General features: G+C 44.4%; 1 protein-coding gene across 2 annotated transcripts in view; it reads right to left on the minus strand.

The window, feature by feature from the left end:
• The window catches only part of GDAP2 (ganglioside induced differentiation associated protein 2), a 62,415-nt gene that overhangs the window by 41,742 nt on the left and 2,827 nt on the right, over positions 1-17,846 (minus strand). For both annotated transcript variants that reach the window (XM_006036201.3, XM_006036200.3), the window contains exons 3-8: positions 16,605-16,851; positions 13,391-13,530; positions 8,467-8,620; positions 6,006-6,094; positions 2,833-2,909; positions 1,117-1,276 (exon numbers count right to left, since the gene is read on the minus strand). In XM_006036201.3, coding sequence (XP_006036263.1) covers positions 1,117-1,276; positions 2,833-2,909; positions 6,006-6,094; positions 8,467-8,620; positions 13,391-13,530; positions 16,605-16,780 — 796 coding nt within the window. In that variant the 5' untranslated portion in view covers positions 16,781-16,851. The remainder of the gene's footprint in view (positions 1-1,116; positions 1,277-2,832; positions 2,910-6,005; positions 6,095-8,466; positions 8,621-13,390; positions 13,531-16,604; positions 16,852-17,846) is intronic.

Below are 17,846 nucleotides of genomic sequence, written 5' to 3' on the forward strand. Positions count from 1 at the left end.
GGGGGGGGAGGGGGCGGGAAAGGAGGAAGAAAAAGAAAAAAAAGGAAAGAGCAATTCTTGGTTTCAGACAGGATGTATTGAGAATTAAACCTTCCCCACAACTTGGGTCTGTGTTCCCAGAAAGCAGGAAAAATTTCTAGGAGTTATTCTAACTGGCTTCTCTTCTTCAGCAGTGGTGGTGTACATTTCACACTGAAAAGCAGTTGTGGCCAATACTTGCCCCTGGCCAGGGACCTGAGTATTTTGTATCACTTTTTCTTCTGGACAAACTCTCATTACTGCTGGAAAAGGGAAGGAAATGCTTCTCAAATCAGTCAAGAAGGTCTGAGCTATCTGATGTAAGCTGTCTGCTACTTGTTCAGGAGCAATGATGAAAAGGACAGAGAACTTGGCACAGATGTAGAAAGGTGGCTGGTTTTAGCTTATCACAGTGGATGAGACTGAACCACCATATGAAGCAGGAAGGGAAGCTAACTCCATCTTTGCTTATTATATTCTGCTTCATACTTATCAGATAGTCTTGCTTTCAACTCAAATACAACCTGTGGTTTCTCCTGCTTGTCTTTTCCAGTTAGTTTTTTGTAGCCTAGCAGTCCTTTTGACACCTGAAATCCTGGCCATCTCTTTCAGTTCTCTCCTTAAAAGTAATTTCTACCACACATTCTTTACCCAGTGGAAGTCTTCCCAATGCCCTATCCTTGCCTCCTGACTGCAGCGCTTTTCTGGACGTGCTGGCTAGAATACCAAATTCCTTGGGGCAGGGGATGTCTTGCAGGATTGTTCACAAATAATACCCGTCTCAGCCCAAGAGGAGTCACAAAGATGGAGCTCTCTCTCATGGGGTTGATCAAGACCTTTTGCTGCTCCAGAGAAAAGTCAAATCATCTCTTGTTCACATTTTCCACCTTCTCTGACAAAAGGATTTTAGCTGATGTCACTAGGGTACAGTGTATGTGGCCATAATACTGGCACATTTTTGCTCTGAGGCTGTTCTTGTAAATGTGATGAGTATGTAGCACCTGAAAAAGGCAACTGTTTGTTCCCTTTGCATGTTCTCTGGTTTTCACTGACTGTCACGCTAACTGATAGTTGTTTCACAATGCTGCAAAAACTCACCATCTGGAATGCCTGGCTTCTCACTAATCCTGATCTGACGCTCTGGTACAACTGGCTCCCCTTCTGCATTGCCAATATCTGCAGGAAGGCAAAGCAATGATCGACTCTCTTCTTCCAATGACCTTGGAAAATACAGAGGCAGCAACTTCTTGTAAGTGACCTGGAAGTACGAAAGTTTAAGGTCTTACATGTATTCGTGAGAGGGTTCAAAAGTTCTGCTACTCCATGTTGTCACAAACAATTTCAACTCTGAATAGGGGGACAAAGGGTCTCTCTCAGAAACTGTTCCTTCTTCCTATTTGATACCCCATATCTCCTTCCCTTCTTTCAATGAGCTTTTGCCCAATGCAAAAGAGGAAAGGGAGACAGCCTGAGCCTCTAAGAGTGTTTATTCACAGAAATATTAAGTCACAGTTCCACCCTTCAAATGACTATGCCCTGCAAATGTTTCATTAAAATTTTGACTGGATTATGTTACATACTTCCTTCCTTCATGCTACAAGGCTGTTTTAGAAACATGTTTCTGATATTAAAACTGTATTTTTCCCCCATATGGTTAATCCTATTATTCCTAGTTTAAATAAATCCTCTCTCTCAGTATACATCTTTTCACATGCTTGCATACAGCTACAGCTTTACAATCCTTTCATGATGTTTAACCAAATCTATATATTTAGTTCCCTTAAGTTTCTACTGTTCTCTCCAGTGCCATAAGTCAAACAGGAGAAAACAATGTAGCAGGAACTAGGGAGATAATAAAATGTTAGCATGGCTTGGGGTTGAGCAACAACTGTTTTAAAGTACAATTAAATAGGGTAGTACCGCAGCTACCTTTTGTTTATTTGTAATGGAGAATTCTCTCATGAGTGACAGATCTCAACGAAAGCTGCTTGAAACAAGCTGGACCACTAAACCCCACTACCTTTTGTGCCTCTGTAAGCTAGTTCTCTTTAAAAAGGGGAAGGTTCTTACAAAGGCAGCATATTTTTGGCCACTTGAAACCAGGCAAAAGAAAGAGGTAATTATCTTTGATAAATATGAGGAAAGGGGCACAGTAATCAGTAAGGGAAACCCAGCATCTAAACTTGGAGAAGGATTTTTCATTTAAAAACCCAAATGGGCAGGATGTATTTCACTTCAGGCACCAGGGACACTGACTAGATTCAGTATGTTCTGAAAGCTCCATAGAAACAACCTTAGACAGGTACAATGAGAGGATAAAGAAGAAAGTCCGAAAGTAAATTGTCGGAGTCTGGAAACAGAACAAAGGTTAATTAACCCTTAGAAAATGGGATAGTTTCCTCAACCCCTAGGAATCTTTCTTTGGCTCTGGCAGGAGGATCTATGGTGACCTCAATCTAAGGAGCAGAGAGGATTTTCAGCATTGACAAAGCTAAGTAGGAATCTTACATGAAGCAATTGCCTTCTGGCTAGAGAAAACTATAGGCACAAGCTTTTGCCAATTCCGTTCGTAGCTTCTAAAGAGAACACAAGCAGGGAAAACTGAGAGAGGGGCTTCCGATGAGCCACCTAGGAGGACATTCATTAAAACGCGAGGGGGCCAGAAGCCAGGGAAGAGATGGGTATAATTTGAGAATAAAGTAACTCACCTTCAGCTCCACAATACAACCTAGAGAACAAGAATCTACACTGACCTAGAGCCTGAGGGTAAGAACATGCCCAAGAACTTTGACAGGATGAATACAGATGAGATACCTCTTCCAGCTCAGACACTGCAAACACCACCTTCTCCAGAGTCTCCCCATAAATCTCCAGGAACCTTCTGACTGTGCCTGAGAGAAAAGAGAATGAAATAGAGTCAGCAGAACAGGACAGGGACATCCACTAGCTCTCCTCTTCCAACAAGATGGCTTTATAGGCAGCAACTATGCATGCAATTAGACAGTCCAGCAGGCAGAGTTCCCTTCTCAGATGCTGCTCCTTCTTACTTTGAAGATATTGAGAAAGAGTGAAACTTTTGCATTAATCTCTGCTAGTAGGGGACCTCTAAGTTTGGAACAGTTCTTCCTTGTAGCTGCTAGCCCTTTCCTCCCTGGGAGTGGGGCTGGGGTGGGGCAGGTGCTGCCCAACCAGGGTGGGACATTGGACAGGGCTGTGGCTCATCTGGGAGTCATGGGAGGGGGGGGGCAGCTCCTACTGCTACACACACCCCAGGAGGGCATGGGGGGCATGTGTCCCCCCAGATCTGTGCATGGGGCAGGTCGGGCTGCCATCGGGCTCTTCCTGGTGGGGGCTGGGCCAAGCTGCACTCGAGGCAGGTGGTGGCAGTGCTGAAAGGAGGGGCTGGGGGGGCTTCAGTCACCCCCAAATTTGCCGCAGACCCCTCCCAGTGCCACTGCTGTGTGCCCCGAGCACAGTGCAGCCCAGCCCCCCCACCAGGAAAAGCTTGGCGCAGCCTCTGGCTCCAGCCTGCAGTGGGCCTGCCCCGTGTGTAGATCCAGGGGCACACACCCATACCTTCTCGTGCTGTGCACAGTGACACCCTGACTCTCAGCTGCTTTCCTAAAACAATTCAGTGAAAGCCCTTTCTTGCTGTTCTGACCACACCAAGGATTCACCTACTCATTTGCTATTAACTTCTCACTTACTGTGATGGTGTGTTTATGCACTTGAAACTGACTTTCAAAGCTCTGCATAACTTTGTAATCCTCCTCAAAACCCTCTGCTCATTTCTCCCTAACCCCCTCTCTCCCCCAGTTTCCTCTGTTTTGCTCAAACCTCCTTCTACACAAAAGCTTTAGGTAGTAACCTTGTCTAATTCAACTTTGGGTCTTCCTTCTTGCTGCCAAGTGCATAGGGAACAGTTTTCTTTGAGTACTGAATGGCTCTCATTGCCATTCAAATCCTTTTCTGCACATATGGCAAGGCTCATCAACACGTATTAAAGTACAGGAAAGCTAGCCTTGTATCACTGAGAACAGGCCCTTTCTCGACATGCTGTTGGAACTATGTTTCTTTCATTTATATTCCAAATCCCTTGGAAAAAAAGAGGCCTACTTCTATGTAGCAGGAACTGCTCACTGAGGCATTCCATATAGGAAGAAAGTGTGCAAGTTCCCTTTTAGGGTAAACTAAAAATGAATGTGGAAAAAACCAAAAACATAGAGGTAAGTTTGTATCGTAAGTTATGAACAGGTGCATACCCTGTTGGATACAGAGAAAGATCATATTTTTTGAGAACAGCAGCAGATGCATTAAACATGCTCACAATGCCCCCAAAAGTCAATCCATTCTCTTAAGCCAAGTCCTGTACTCTGGTTTCCAAAAAAAATCCCAGACCTTAACTTACATTGGAAGAATGAAGAAATTCCAGAACAAGCCAACATGCATTGCAAGCCCCCCCCCGGAAGGCAAAGAGCCTTGAGCAACCCAGAATGGCATACAAACTAATTCTCAATAGCTGAGGCCCCAAATAAGGTCCATCAGCACATGGTCTCTCAATCAAACGAAGACTCAACACTGCAACAGTACAGAGTATTTATAAATAAGAAACCCAGTGGTATTCTGAATCCACCTAAGAAGAGAGGCTTCAAGTGATATTTGTCACTCTGTGTGATGCTTTTCAACGTAGCTTCCAACTGTGCCACCCTCCTGGCCTGCTAGAAGTAGAAAAGTACTAAGAACGGGGGGAAAATTTCAAGAAGCATTTTAAATTAGAAACAGTAATAAAAAAAATGCAAAGCACAAGAGAATTCCCTCTTTACTCCTTTTCCAAATTTTCCAAAGCCTCAGCCATGTTTGAGGATATGGTCAACTCTTAAGTCAATGTTAAGGGTCAGAAAAAACACTGTTGTGCAACCAAGTCCCTAGACAAGGATGTCCCTGTGCAGGTGCAGCTCTTGAGCTATGATCTAGCCAGATCTCACAAGTTGATGACTTAAATGGGAGAGGACTGGAAAAAGAAGTCTATTTTTCCCAAAACTGTGAAGTAAGTTAATACAGTCTTCTTTCAAGTAATGACAGTTCAGAGACAGCAAGAGCAAGAGAAAAGGGGCGGGGGTGAGAGAGAGTTGGGAGAGAGTGAGCAAGAACATATTTCTAAATATTTCCTGCAGTGAAATCCTTGCATAACTCCTTTAAACTTGCAACATAGTATCAGGGGCAAATGATGCTCTCTGGTTCCACATCATTTGGACCTGCAAAAACGACAATCAGGGTGGGCATACTGAAGGCTTGAATCAAGCCTCCAATGTCCAAATATTGGTTTTCCCCTCATACCAAGGACAAGCCCAAAATTTCTCCTTTAAGTAGCTTGGTTCCAGGAAGCAATTACAAGGGGAAGAAACTTTCATCTAGTCTGCTTCAATATTCCCTGTGCAGTCTAATCCCAATACCAAGAAGGGGAAGGAGCAGGTGAGGAAATAAAAATCGGCAGTTCTGGGTGGCGGGGAATTTTAGAAAGAAAACAAGTCCAAGAGACTATGGAAAAAGATTTAGAGTGCCAGTAGGGTTTAAGCACCTCACAAAGGAAACACATAACATTTCTCGCCTCGTCAGATTCCTTCCACGAACAGCTCTCAGTTCTTCTTTCCAGCCTGAAGGTTTTCCAAATTCAGATGCTGGGCACACCAAGCTCTAAAGCAAGAATCATTTCAAAACAGAGTGACAAAGCTTCCACCTCTGTTAGAAATGCAGTCACATTATAGCATGAAGCTGGTTGCATCATCTTGAATTTGCCAATCCCAAACCTGAATATACATACATCTCTGCAGACCTGAAGAGCCGTGACAGATCCAACACACTGGCACCCCTCACCTCTACAGTACTTCCCCATAGCTCCGCTCTGCTGCTGTTTACATCCAATCTAAACAGCTCTGGGCTCTATAAGGTGCCCGTTCAGACACACTGACCTTTCACGCATTACTTACGCAGTGCTATGTGGGTTGCATCCTCTAGGGGGTAGCCTCTCTTCACTGAATTTATAACACAGAATCCCACTGAAGACATTGCCTGCTCCCTAAAGCCAAGAAAAGAGAAAAATCTAAGAGTGACTAGTGCCTGTGCCCCTTACCCGATTTGCCCCCAAGAATCCCCTCCCACATGGGCCCTTATTTCTCATATCAGAGAGCTGTTCCCCTATAAACTCTCCTCCAAATGCTGCCTCCACTGGAGGGCAAGTGATTGTAGAGGGAGGGCAATGCTACCAGAACAGGGGTGGGGAGGGAGAAGTTTGAGGGTAGGATCGGAAGGAAGGAACAAGTGCTCAGTACTGCAAACAAGAGAACAGCACTAGTATTTCCCCTGCCTTTTCCACCTGCTGCCTATAGGAAAGGGAGGTCTATTGCTTAAAAAACAAAAAAACCCCATCAGAACACGAACAGAGGTCTGGACCAGGATAGTGACTTGGCACCTTCCTTTCTTGTGGAACTTAGGTCTACCAGAGGCCTTTTGGGGCCTTTACATAATGCTTTGCATAGAATAATTCTCTTTTTGTACTGAAAAGCTCTCCCTGCAGAGAAAGCCAGCCACCAGGAGAGGGCCATGAAATAAGTGGTTCTCTGATGTACAAGATCAGAGCTTATGACCAAAAACTTATCAATTGATTATTGCCATTGTATTTCAAAGTCGACTTTCACCTACTTCCACTGAAAGTCTAGTAAACCAAGTTATTTCTCTCCTGCTTTGTCTCAACATCCCTGCACTCCCAGTAGGAAAAACACGTTAGACCTTATATAATCTGACAATCAGCTATTTTCAGGCTATTGTAACTGAAGAATCCACTTATCCAAGTTACTTTAAAGCAGTAATGCTCAAACTTTTGGCCTCATGGGCCAGATTAGTGGTATGGGGCTGGATCAGCAGGGTTAGTGCCCAGAACTGGCTTCATGCCACATGGATTCCACCTTGCACTTCCCTTCTGGCTGTGTGCGCCTGAATCCCACCTCACATTGCCCCACTTTGTGCACTTGGTTCAGGTCCTGTGCCACTCTAGCCCTACATGACCAATGTAGTCTGCACAGCTATGCTGTCCAGCCCTTAGGATTCCCCACAGGTCTGGAAATTTAGCAGCAGGGGAATGACAATTAACACTGCCACCACTCCCCCACCATCAAATTTCTGGATCCAAGGAGAGCCCTGGGGGCCAGATGACACTGTTTTACAGGCTGGATTTGGCCCGTGGGCTTGGGATTGAGCACCACTGCTTTGGAGTGTGACATTTCTACCACAGGTCTGGCCTTGCCTGTCAGTTTTGAAGCACATGAGACTCTTCTGTAGATCCAAGAGAACTTGCAGGGGAGGGGGCTATGGGAAAAAAAAGCAGGCTTAAAATGGAAACTCATCTACAACTTCACTTATAAGGCAACTACCATTGCACAATATCAAACAGATCTTAAAATGGTGTGGGAAAAGTTATTCTGTTGTCCCCTGAGAAACACCAAAATTTCATTCCTTTTCCCGAAGTTTTGATTCACCATAAGGGTTGAATTCACCATAAGGATTGCTGCAATGACAATAGCAGTCATGAACAGAGGGCTTTGATGAATTAAAAAACAAGGTACATAGCAAACCTTTAGCCCATTATAAATGAGTTCAGAAGCAACAAGAGATGAGACACAAAATTATAAGCCACTCAACTATTTCTGATTTAAAAGTTCCATGAATCACTTTGTGAGGATATCAAAGAATCTTCTGCAAGATTCAGTTTATATTACATGAAGGAAATGCTTTTCACATATTGTAGCTAGGCCTAGGGCAACTCTCTGTTGCAGGAGACTCCTAGAACCATGTGCTGGGACTGACTCATGCATGATGTGCCTGTACCTCAGCTGTTTTTGGGCAGAATAGATCCTTCCCTCTCCAAAAATGTAGCACCCCAATATTGACCTGCTGAATTATTTTGGAGGTGGAATGGGAAGATGACTGCCTCTCTGAAGCAGTCAGTAGTACTCCATGCCCAAACATGAAACTTGATGTGCCAATAATGTGATCTCCTATAGCAGAGATGGCTGTGCCTATAGACATCTACACTGAGGACTGCAGTATAGCAGAGGCATACCCTAGCAAGCTTTCAATGAATTATCTTGGAACCAGAAGCAGTCTTACTGCAGCAGCACAGTATGACACATCCACCCTGCTTCTTGGCTGAGAAAGGAGCTCTACTGCTGCCAGACTGCTTTCAGTGCCTAAACTGGTCATAGTGCAGACATACCCTGTTTTCTGTCTCCTCAAAACCAATTGCAATCTGAAGCACAAAGCAAGGGAGCTGAGGACAGCAAGCCCCACCAGTGTCTAATGCTGCAGGTGTGTGGTCAAACCCCTTGCAACTCTGCCCACCCCACATCCCAGGATGATGCATGTTATGGGTGACCCAAACTGCCCTGCACTCACTTTGCAAGCTGTAGAACATTGCGGTAACAGCTGTACAGGGAGCTCTCAGCTGCTGTGCGATATCGACTCTTGTACTTGGGTCCCACAGTGTGAATGATGAAACGTGCGGCTAAGTTAAATCCTTCCGTCAGTTTTGCTTCTCCTGTCCGACATCCTAGAGAAACAAACATTTACACGGTAAGAGACACCAAAAGCTAGGTAGCAGGGCAGGAATACTCCAGCACATCCCAATTCTTCATCTTCAAAGAAGGTCCACCCTGGAACATCTCTCTCCTATCGCATTAGTACAGACGAGCATTCATTTCCCTGAGCCAAACCAGCAGCAGCCCTCTGCAAGGATAACTTCTGCACTCCAAGATGGTTTACTGCTCTGAGAATCCTCAGGTCAGACAGGGGAGGTGAAAAGCATTGCCCTTGCATCACTGCTTCAGAAGATATGCACCCTAAGGAGCAAAACAAGATACAGAGTCCCAAGGGACACTGTACTTCACATTCCTAATTCAAAGGCTGCAAGAAGGCTTTTCTTTAGCAGTTTACCTATTTACAGATATATAGAAATATGAGACAGATACACACTTTACAGTTCTGAAAGTGTTTGGTTTGGGGGGTGGGTAGGTAATTGCTGTTAAAAGAATCAGATGTCTCTCTTTGAAGACCTAAAACACATTTTCATCCACTCCCTGGAGTTTACTAGTTATTCCTTATGGGTTATTTTGAAGACATTCAGGGTTTGAAGAATGGAACTGTACTTCAAGAAGTCCACTTCAGTATGACATATCTCAATAGAAGGGCAAGTGACTTTGTATTCGGGCTACATTTCCTACTTCTCCATTTCATTCCTTTCCTTCTAATCAAACCTGTGGTGTTTATATCCTCTCATCACTCCTTACCAAGTTATTTTTATCTTCTTCTGAGGAGTGCTAGTTAGCCATGTTAGTCTGAAGTCAGACAGAAGGCAGGGTAAAGATGCACCTTATAGACTAACTGAAATCAGAGATGCATACATTTTCATAACAGCTACTTCTAATACTAACATCTAATAAAGTGATCTCTTGGTCATGAAAGTTTATGCATCTCTGACATAGTACCCTGGTTGAGAATCACTGGTGTAGACTGTGTCACCCGGGGTTCCTTGAGATCCTTTCAGGGTCCCATGCAATGTTAGTGCTGTTAGGTGCGCAAACATGATTCACAAAACAAACACAGAGGGCATGTCCAGATGAGCAGGAACATGTGGTTCCTTGGGGACAAGTAGCAGCAGCACACCTTGTGCCGCTGCTACTTGTTCCCAGGTAACGCCTGTGGCACATGTGCTCTGGCATGCAGCAGGTTACCCCAGGTGGTAGGGGAAGCTGGGGCCGGCAACTGTGCTGGCTCCAGCAGCTTACCTGGTGTCCTGAGGGCCTCCGGAGCTGAAGCCGTGGCACTCTTGCAGTAGGAAGCCTGGCCAGCAGCTGAAGTGTGGCTCTGGCCGGCCAGGCTCTGGTTTTGGGTGGTGCACACTGATGTTGTGCGCGCTGCCCCACCCTGCAGTTTTTTTTTTTTGAGTGGGGTTTTTTTTTGACTCCAGGATCTCCCCACCCTGTGCTGCAAAGTAGCAATGTAGGGAACGCCTGCATGTGCAGTGTTGTTGTGCCACAGGTGGGGCTGTGACACCACATACTGCACATCCACACTTGCCTGGATGTGCCCAGACATTTCAAGTAAGAATCTATAATGTTAAAACATTGAGTTATTCGCAACAGAAGAACTGCTCTATTATTTTTCTGTTATCAGAAAGTGAGTGAGAACTAAGACTTCTGAAAGGTGCCATGAGTCTATAAAAAGGTTGAGAATCACTGGTATGTACGGTGGATCTCTACCATATTTTCTTCTTGTAACCTTTTTTGTTATTTAAATAATTGTGCCCCCGCTCCCCCCAAATCAAGTCTGTTCCTTTCTAAATGCCTTCCAATTTATCTACACATTTCTGACAATGAAGAGCCCTCCCCTAGCAGACCCCCCAGCTGACATCTGCCCAGCATGGAGGGGAAACCACGTAACCGGGGGGCTTTTCACCCTGCCCTTCCCCTGCACTGAAGCTGGAACTTGGCTGGGATCCCCCAGTCCTGCCCCCTCCAAAGCCATTGAGGGGGAGGAGGGGGTAGAAACACACCACTTCTGCCCAGCACCAACCCCACAAGCTGGAGTATGCCTGGTGTGGGAGGGAAAACACCTGTCTGGGAGTTTTTCATCCCCCTGCAGCTTAGAGCTGAGCTGGTATCATCTTAGCCCCACTTCTTCTCCAACCAACAGACAGCTGAGAAGGAGGCAGGGCTGAGATGATCCCAGCCCAGCTCTGAGCTTCAGGGAGACAAATGCCCCCAGGTGGGTGCTTCCTTCCCCCCACTCTGTGCTAGACAGCCCCCAGCTGGCTGGGGTGGGGGCACTGCTGGGCCAGGCTGGGGGGGGTAACGTTTCTACCCCCACCCCTTTCGGTAACAGCTGAGGAAGACGCGGGGCAATCATAGGCCAGCTCAAGCTAGGGGGAGGAAGCGAAAGCCAATAGGTGCTTTCTCCTCTGCACTGGGTAGACCTCAGTTGGGGGGCTGGTGCAGGGGTAGGGGAGGGGCATTGTGTTCCTACCCCCTGCCCCCCCCATGGCAATGGCTAGGGAAGGGGTGGAGAAGTGAGGCTGGGAGATCCCAGCCAGGCTCAAGCTGCCGGGTGGTGTAGCGGGTGTGTGCTCTGGGCATGTGTCAGCTGGTGGGGCCAATGGAGGAGGTTCCCACCTCCTTCTCCCCACCCCTCTCAGAAGCAGAGGGCTGAGGAAGGGGCAGAAACCCCCCTTTAAACCAGCATCTGCTTGTCAAATCAGAATCTTATTTCTGCTTTACAAAGAGTAAGGCAGATCAGGGATGAGAGTTGCCCAAAAATCACACAAAGTCCATAACAAAGCCAGGCACAGAGCCAATGTCTCCTTTATCCAGTCTGGTGATTTATGTATTAAACTACCATTTCTCAACATTTTAAATGAAAGCTTTAGATTTTTCTCCATTTACAGTGTACATTGGATACAGTGTGCAGCTTCAATGGCAGTTGGAAGACTTACTTTACTGCTGCTACAGGAGCTCTTTAAACTACTATATGTGCATGTAAAAGAGCTGTAGACCTAGAAGTTAGTTTACAAGCCTGAAACTTTATAGGTTAAAAGGAAGATAGTTCCAAGAAATGTCAGTCAGCTGAGCCATTAAAAAACAAAAAACAAAACAAAACACTGAGCTCCCAGGCCCGAGTAAGGTCAACATGTCACATGCTTTAATCATGACTTTTCAGGGTTTAGGAAAAGTGGCTATAATGGGATTAGGAAAGAACCAACTGAAAGCCTTCATGATATTTACTCCAGGATTTGTAACCAGAGCACCTACACTGTCAGCTTCTCTCAGATGTTCTGCTATACAGAACAAGTGCAAAAACAGTGCAGAATGACCTCAAGGCCAATGATGACAGATATTATATGCTAAATTTCCATAAGCAAATTTAGTAGACACCTCTCCCACTTCTGCTGGCTGAAATGGCAGAAATTCAAGTTGCCAAATGGAAGCAGAAACATCCACTATTCATTGCGCAGCCTCCTCCCCACACAACATACCAGCAGTGTTTTCCACAATGTCCAGAGGTGTGGTTTCTTTTCTATTGTTACCTTCCCCAAGACTCAGGATGTTTACAGCACCAGAGAGCAAAATGATATGCTACAAATGTAATGGGACACTGCAGGATTCTAGTGAAATATAGATACACCAGTGGTTGAGGAGGGCAAAAAGCATAAAGTACCTCAAATTTCAGACTTCATGTAGAACCATGAGCAAGTCCCTAAATATCTCAGTACCTCACATGCAGAATGGGGTAGTAATTCCCTCCCTGAGAGCTGCACTGAGCTCTAAAGAGTATTTGCAGAAGCAAGGTATTCTTGGTCATGTCATTTATTGAATCAGCTGTATAGGTGGGAGATGTTAGATAAATGTGCCTTTCTCCCTGAAGGGCTCTACCTAAAGAAGCATGCTTTGTGCCTGAAAGCTTGTTGTCATCCAACATTTCTTTCAGCTATACAGCTGGTCCCATAAAAAGACACCAGCAAGAAAACCTTCCTTCTCACTTTTCTTGGACCATCACGGCTACAACACTTCAACCCTTACAAATATTCGCAGGTACTCTGATATTATGGTGACAGGGCTCATGTAACCCCAGACTCCAAAGCAGAATTACCAGGCTTCCAAAAGCCTTTTCCCATCGTTAATGAACTTCCTTATAAAACCATTTTTGATTTAGAAGGGAAAGTGAACTAACAATTGAATGAGTCACTGTTTATCAAGTGGAATAGTAACTTTGTTTTAAGTATTAGGCTATTAAATTAATATTTTAAGTATTATTTCGTGAAAAGGCGAGTTGTATGGCTGCAGGCTAGCAAGGCATACAAAAAAACATCAGAAATGACTTTTAAAAAAAAAAGTCATGTTGCGTTTATGATTTCTGGTGTGGTGAACAGCAACCCTGCGCATGCCTCCTTAAAGGGAGTTGTCCTGAAAAGTCAGGAGTTGTCCAAGATTGGTCACTACCCTAAAAGCTTAGGTAAGTTATTCAAGTTAACTGCTCTAAGCCACTTCATACACAAAGGGAACAATTGTACCATGACCTGAAAGTAGAATTTCAGTAACCTGAATAGTTGCCAAAAGCTTTTCTATGATCTGTAATTAGAATTACAAAATGGAAGAATAACTTGCCATAGTCTGGCCCTAGCATTGTCCCTTTATTTCATATTAAGGCCAACTAAGGGAAAGAACAGGAAATATTTTTTCTGCCCCCTGCCTTGTTCAAAAAAACCCCAAATCTTTCTATTATATAAGCAGTTTTTTTTTCCTGCAGAGCCAGATTCCAAGCCATTTACCTTTGAGTTTCTGAAGTTCATCCCTCAGGTCAGGACCAGCATTTATAAAGATGCTTTCAGATACTGGATTCTTATCTGACAGAGACTCATTACTTGTGTTCACAATAGCTGTGCAATTCAGTAAGGCCGCATCTCCTTTCCTGAGGAAACAATGAAACTATTCAGAACAAGTTATATAGAAGAACTTCATACAATTGAAGTGTTTGACTGCTTAGGGGCTATAACTATCCTGTGGTGCAACACTGTACTCCCTTCCTACTCTGCCTCCAACATATTCCACACAACTTAGTTTTAAACAAATCTAAGGTGTGTTGAGAGGATATTGCATAAAAGCAAAGCCTAGAAGTAAATAAATAGCAAGTTACAAGGGAACCTATTAAAATGACACCCTAATGCCTGTGCAGCACATTTCCACAGAAACAACACAGACTCACCATCTTCAAAAGGTACCTTCTACCTCTAACTGATGATGAAACACTATATATAACAGACTAATCCTTTGGTGAGAGGCTTACCCCTTTAACAGAATTGTCATACTTTTCTAACAAACAACACAGTGTACACATTAATGGTAGGCTCCTGACAACAGTGAACACCAGGGATGCAAAGGAAATTATAGGTTTTATCATTCTTCAGAGGCAGAATATTTCTTGTCATGGTGTGGTGGCTGCTACCTGTTAACAGAAACATGTTGTGGGGATATCATGGTACAAATAAGAGCTGTTTCATAACCTGTCACTTTCTTTTTCTTAAGCATTTGCACCGTTTTTATAGGCATTTCTGGATCTTAATAAAGCAAATGTACAAGGGTGTAGGGTTGGGCAAGGGAGTAAAAAAGCTTACCTGATTTCCCTGTTGAAGAAAAGAAGATAAAGGGAATGGCAACAGAGTCGGCAGGTTGAGGCTACCTGTTTGATTTGAGAGGCTTAGCTGCTCTCTCTCTAGTCTCCAATTGCAGAGTGAAACTGCCCATATTGTGAAAAGACACCTTAACTAATGCAGTGCTTAGTCTTAAACCACAACCTGTAGGGCATTAAGGCGCTACTGTGTACAGCCTCAAAATACAAAATCAAAAACCCTGACACGATAAAACCCAGTCATGTAAGCTCTCATTGCCACTGCTCAGAAACCCATGATAAGCGGCGAAACTAGGAAGAATCTGGTCACTGACACTCTGCTACTGCAAAGGAAAGCTGAAGGAGGGACCAGAGACAGGTAAGGAAGGAATGAAAACTGAGGCTGGCAGAGGCCCTGCCTACCCACCTGCATCATCCAGGATATCTTTAGCAGAGGGTGGGGTGGGGGAGACAGGTATCAGGCTCTGAGAAAGAAGTCCTCCTTCTGTGCAGAAGGTTGAAGCAAAAAAAGGATTTGCTGTTTCAGACAATAATCTGGAAGCTCATATGACAGGGGCTACGAGCTCCTTACTATTTTCTTTTTCTGCTTAAGCAGCATGAGATCCCACCACACTTGCTCCTTGGCAGCTGTTTTGAGGTCTGGATCCTCAAATTAAAACCATCTCTGAGAGATCATTCTCCTTTTCATATTTATCTTCAGGTAGTCCACCCAATACTTTAAAGATGAGGAGTCAGCTGGAGTAAACCAGGCACGTCAAACACAGAGGCTGTGGGTAGGATGACTTCTCTTTGGCTGAAAGACCCACTTCCAGGTCCGGCCTACAGTAGCTCTTGCTGTGGCTGCTAAAGCTGTTGTGCCACCGTGGCCAGAATCCAGGGGCTGCCACCACTCATCTCCCCCAGGCCTTACCCACTTCTAAATGCCCTGAGTGAAATTGCAGTTAGGCATGCAAACCAGTGGTAAGGTGGCAAGCAGCAGTGTTGTTAACCTTCACATGCTGGCCATGCCAATGCAGCAGGTTTGGCAGCTGAGGGTAGAAGCCCTATGATGAATCTGGCCTGCTGACTTGCTTGAGTTTGATACCCTTGGTATAAGTGAGAGAACAAGAGAGGAGAAACTGATGGGATAAGTTAGCACAGTCACGCACTGCTGAGACAGATTTTAACAGAAGAGTAAGGAGACAAAAAAAAACAAGAAAGAAAAAAAAAACATGTAAAAGGAAGTGAGAGCAAGATAGGAAAACAAAAGAAAACAAAAAAAAAGAAAAACAGATGCTGAAGACGATATGAGAAAACACATTATGAGGCATGTGTAGACAAAACGGGGGCCCTAAATTGAAGTGGTGGGTTTTAAAAAACACCACTTTAATTTAGGGCTGATTAAACCCGTTTTGTCATATGCACATCCCACTGACTTACCTGCCTTTCTGGCAGGGAGGGGAAGGTAAGCTGCTGGAGGGTGGAGCGGTGCCTGGGCTAAGACGATATGAGAAAACACATTATGAGGCATGTGTAGACAAAACGGGGGCCCTAAATTGAAGTGGTGGGTTTTAAAAAACACCACTTTAATTTAGGGCTGATTAAACCCGTTTTGTCATATGCACATCCCACTGACTTACCTGCCTTTCTGGCAGGGAGGGGAAGGTAAGCTGCTGGAGGGTGGAGCGGTGCCTGGGCTGGGGGGGGTTCTAGAGCTGCACGGAGCCTGGCGCTTCGCTCCATGGTTGTAGGAGCAACAAATAAACTCCTTGGGGCACAGCAAACTAAAACTCCTTCAAGGAGCATTATGCCACCTAATTGTCTACAGTGGCTAAAATTAATGTGCAATACACCACCAAGGTGTGCAAACACCGACACAATTAAGTGGTGCAAAAGCATTTAGCCTGCTTTAAAGTGTCGTGCACACATGCCTCTCGTTTCGTCTACACGCTGCCATAATCTACTGTAATGAAGACAGAGAAAAAAGTAGAATGAAGCCAGCAATATAAAGAAGGAAGATAAATCAGAAGAGACAGTAAGTTCTAGTGTTTATTAACTAAAAGGTGACTGATAAGATGTACTCACAAACGCACTATAGGAAGTAGCACACAGCTGTTTTGTACTAATTAAACGCAAGAGGAATGTAGAAATAAGCTACTGTAAGCTGAACAGGGATGGATATTATTTACTCTTGCCCCAGTAGCCTTTCCCCTTTTCTTTTCTGTCTAGACATGAAGTATGTCTGCTGCAGGGGATGGGGGGGAAATTAGACTAATGATAGAATTTTATTTTGTGTTGAGATAATTTTGTTAGGCATTCAGGTACCACTGTAAAGGAAAATACCAATGACTGAGAGGACAGAGCTGAACCAAACTTACCACAAGACTATTTTGGCATTGATGTCTTTCCTGTATGGGAAAGGTGACCTAATGTCAACTTGGGCTCTCTCAACAGGAGCTTGGTGAGAATCCAATTGTTCTGACACATACAAATCAGTCCAGCATGGCAGCGTGTCAATATCCACAAACTGAGAAGGAGCACCCAGTGGATCCATGGAATGGAAAGAACAACTCTTCTTTCTGCTAACTTGTTAGCACTCCAGTTCTCACTGGAGCCTTCCAGGTGCTTCAAAGAGAGATAAAAGGTAAAAAAGGCAAGGTCAAAGGCCCGGCATTTTACCAAGAATAATTCTGGAAGAGCTGGACTCCTTATGAAGAAAAACTTTAGGACAATTAAGTTTATTTGCAAATAAGGTAGTTAAGAAAAATAAAACCACTTATCTAACCTCTCTCCCCACAAGAGTTTTACTTTTTTTTTTTTTTTTTTCAACTCAGTGGACCATATCCTATTCCATCTATGAGGTGGCTAAGTGCGACTATCCTACCACCATGTTTGAGTCCCTAAAAATTCAGTAAAGCATCCATTTTCAAAACATAACATCACCATAGCCTTAAAGATGGTTCACAAAAAAGCAGCAAGGAAGAAAAGAACCACCCACCTTTTGCATCAGTAATTTTTCAGAGACTCATGCAAGATGGAATAGGATCGTACTTGGGCACATACTAAGCAGAGTAGAATGTGGTCCAAAGCATCTGTGCTGGACTCAGCACAATGAAAAGTTGTTTTGTAAAGCTAAACGCAACAGTTTTTTAAAGCTGAACACAATCCATTCGTTTATAAATTTTATAAACGTGAACATCACTTTCCCTCACCATAAGAAAACACATTCCAATTAATTAGTGAATTTCTCTCTTTAAAATGTTGATTGTACCAATTTTAAAATTTCACATTGACAGTAGCATCCTATAGAACAAAAATCAAAGTGATTGAATGATTTAAATCAGGGCTGTCTAACTTCTAAGCAGCTGGGTGTTGCATGCATCCCCCACTCCAGTGCACCATGCGCAGGAACAGGCCCACACAGAGCTCCCATCTCGCTGAGTGGCATATGCAGGCAGTTCTGAACCGCAAGCTGCCCCAGCACCATAGGCTGCACTGACTTGCTCTCTGGGGTGGGTGCAGGAGGCAAAAGCTGAAGCAGGAAGAGAGTCTACAGACCCTGGCTTCAGCAACAGTTGGAGCAATAGGGGGAGCAGTGGCCAGGCAGGAACCTGGGGGGG

Source organism: Alligator sinensis, unplaced genomic scaffold (assembly GCF_000455745.1).
Source record: "Alligator sinensis unplaced genomic scaffold, ASM45574v1 scaffold101_1, whole genome shotgun sequence".
Classification (NCBI taxonomy): domain Eukaryota; kingdom Metazoa; phylum Chordata; order Crocodylia; family Alligatoridae; genus Alligator; species Alligator sinensis.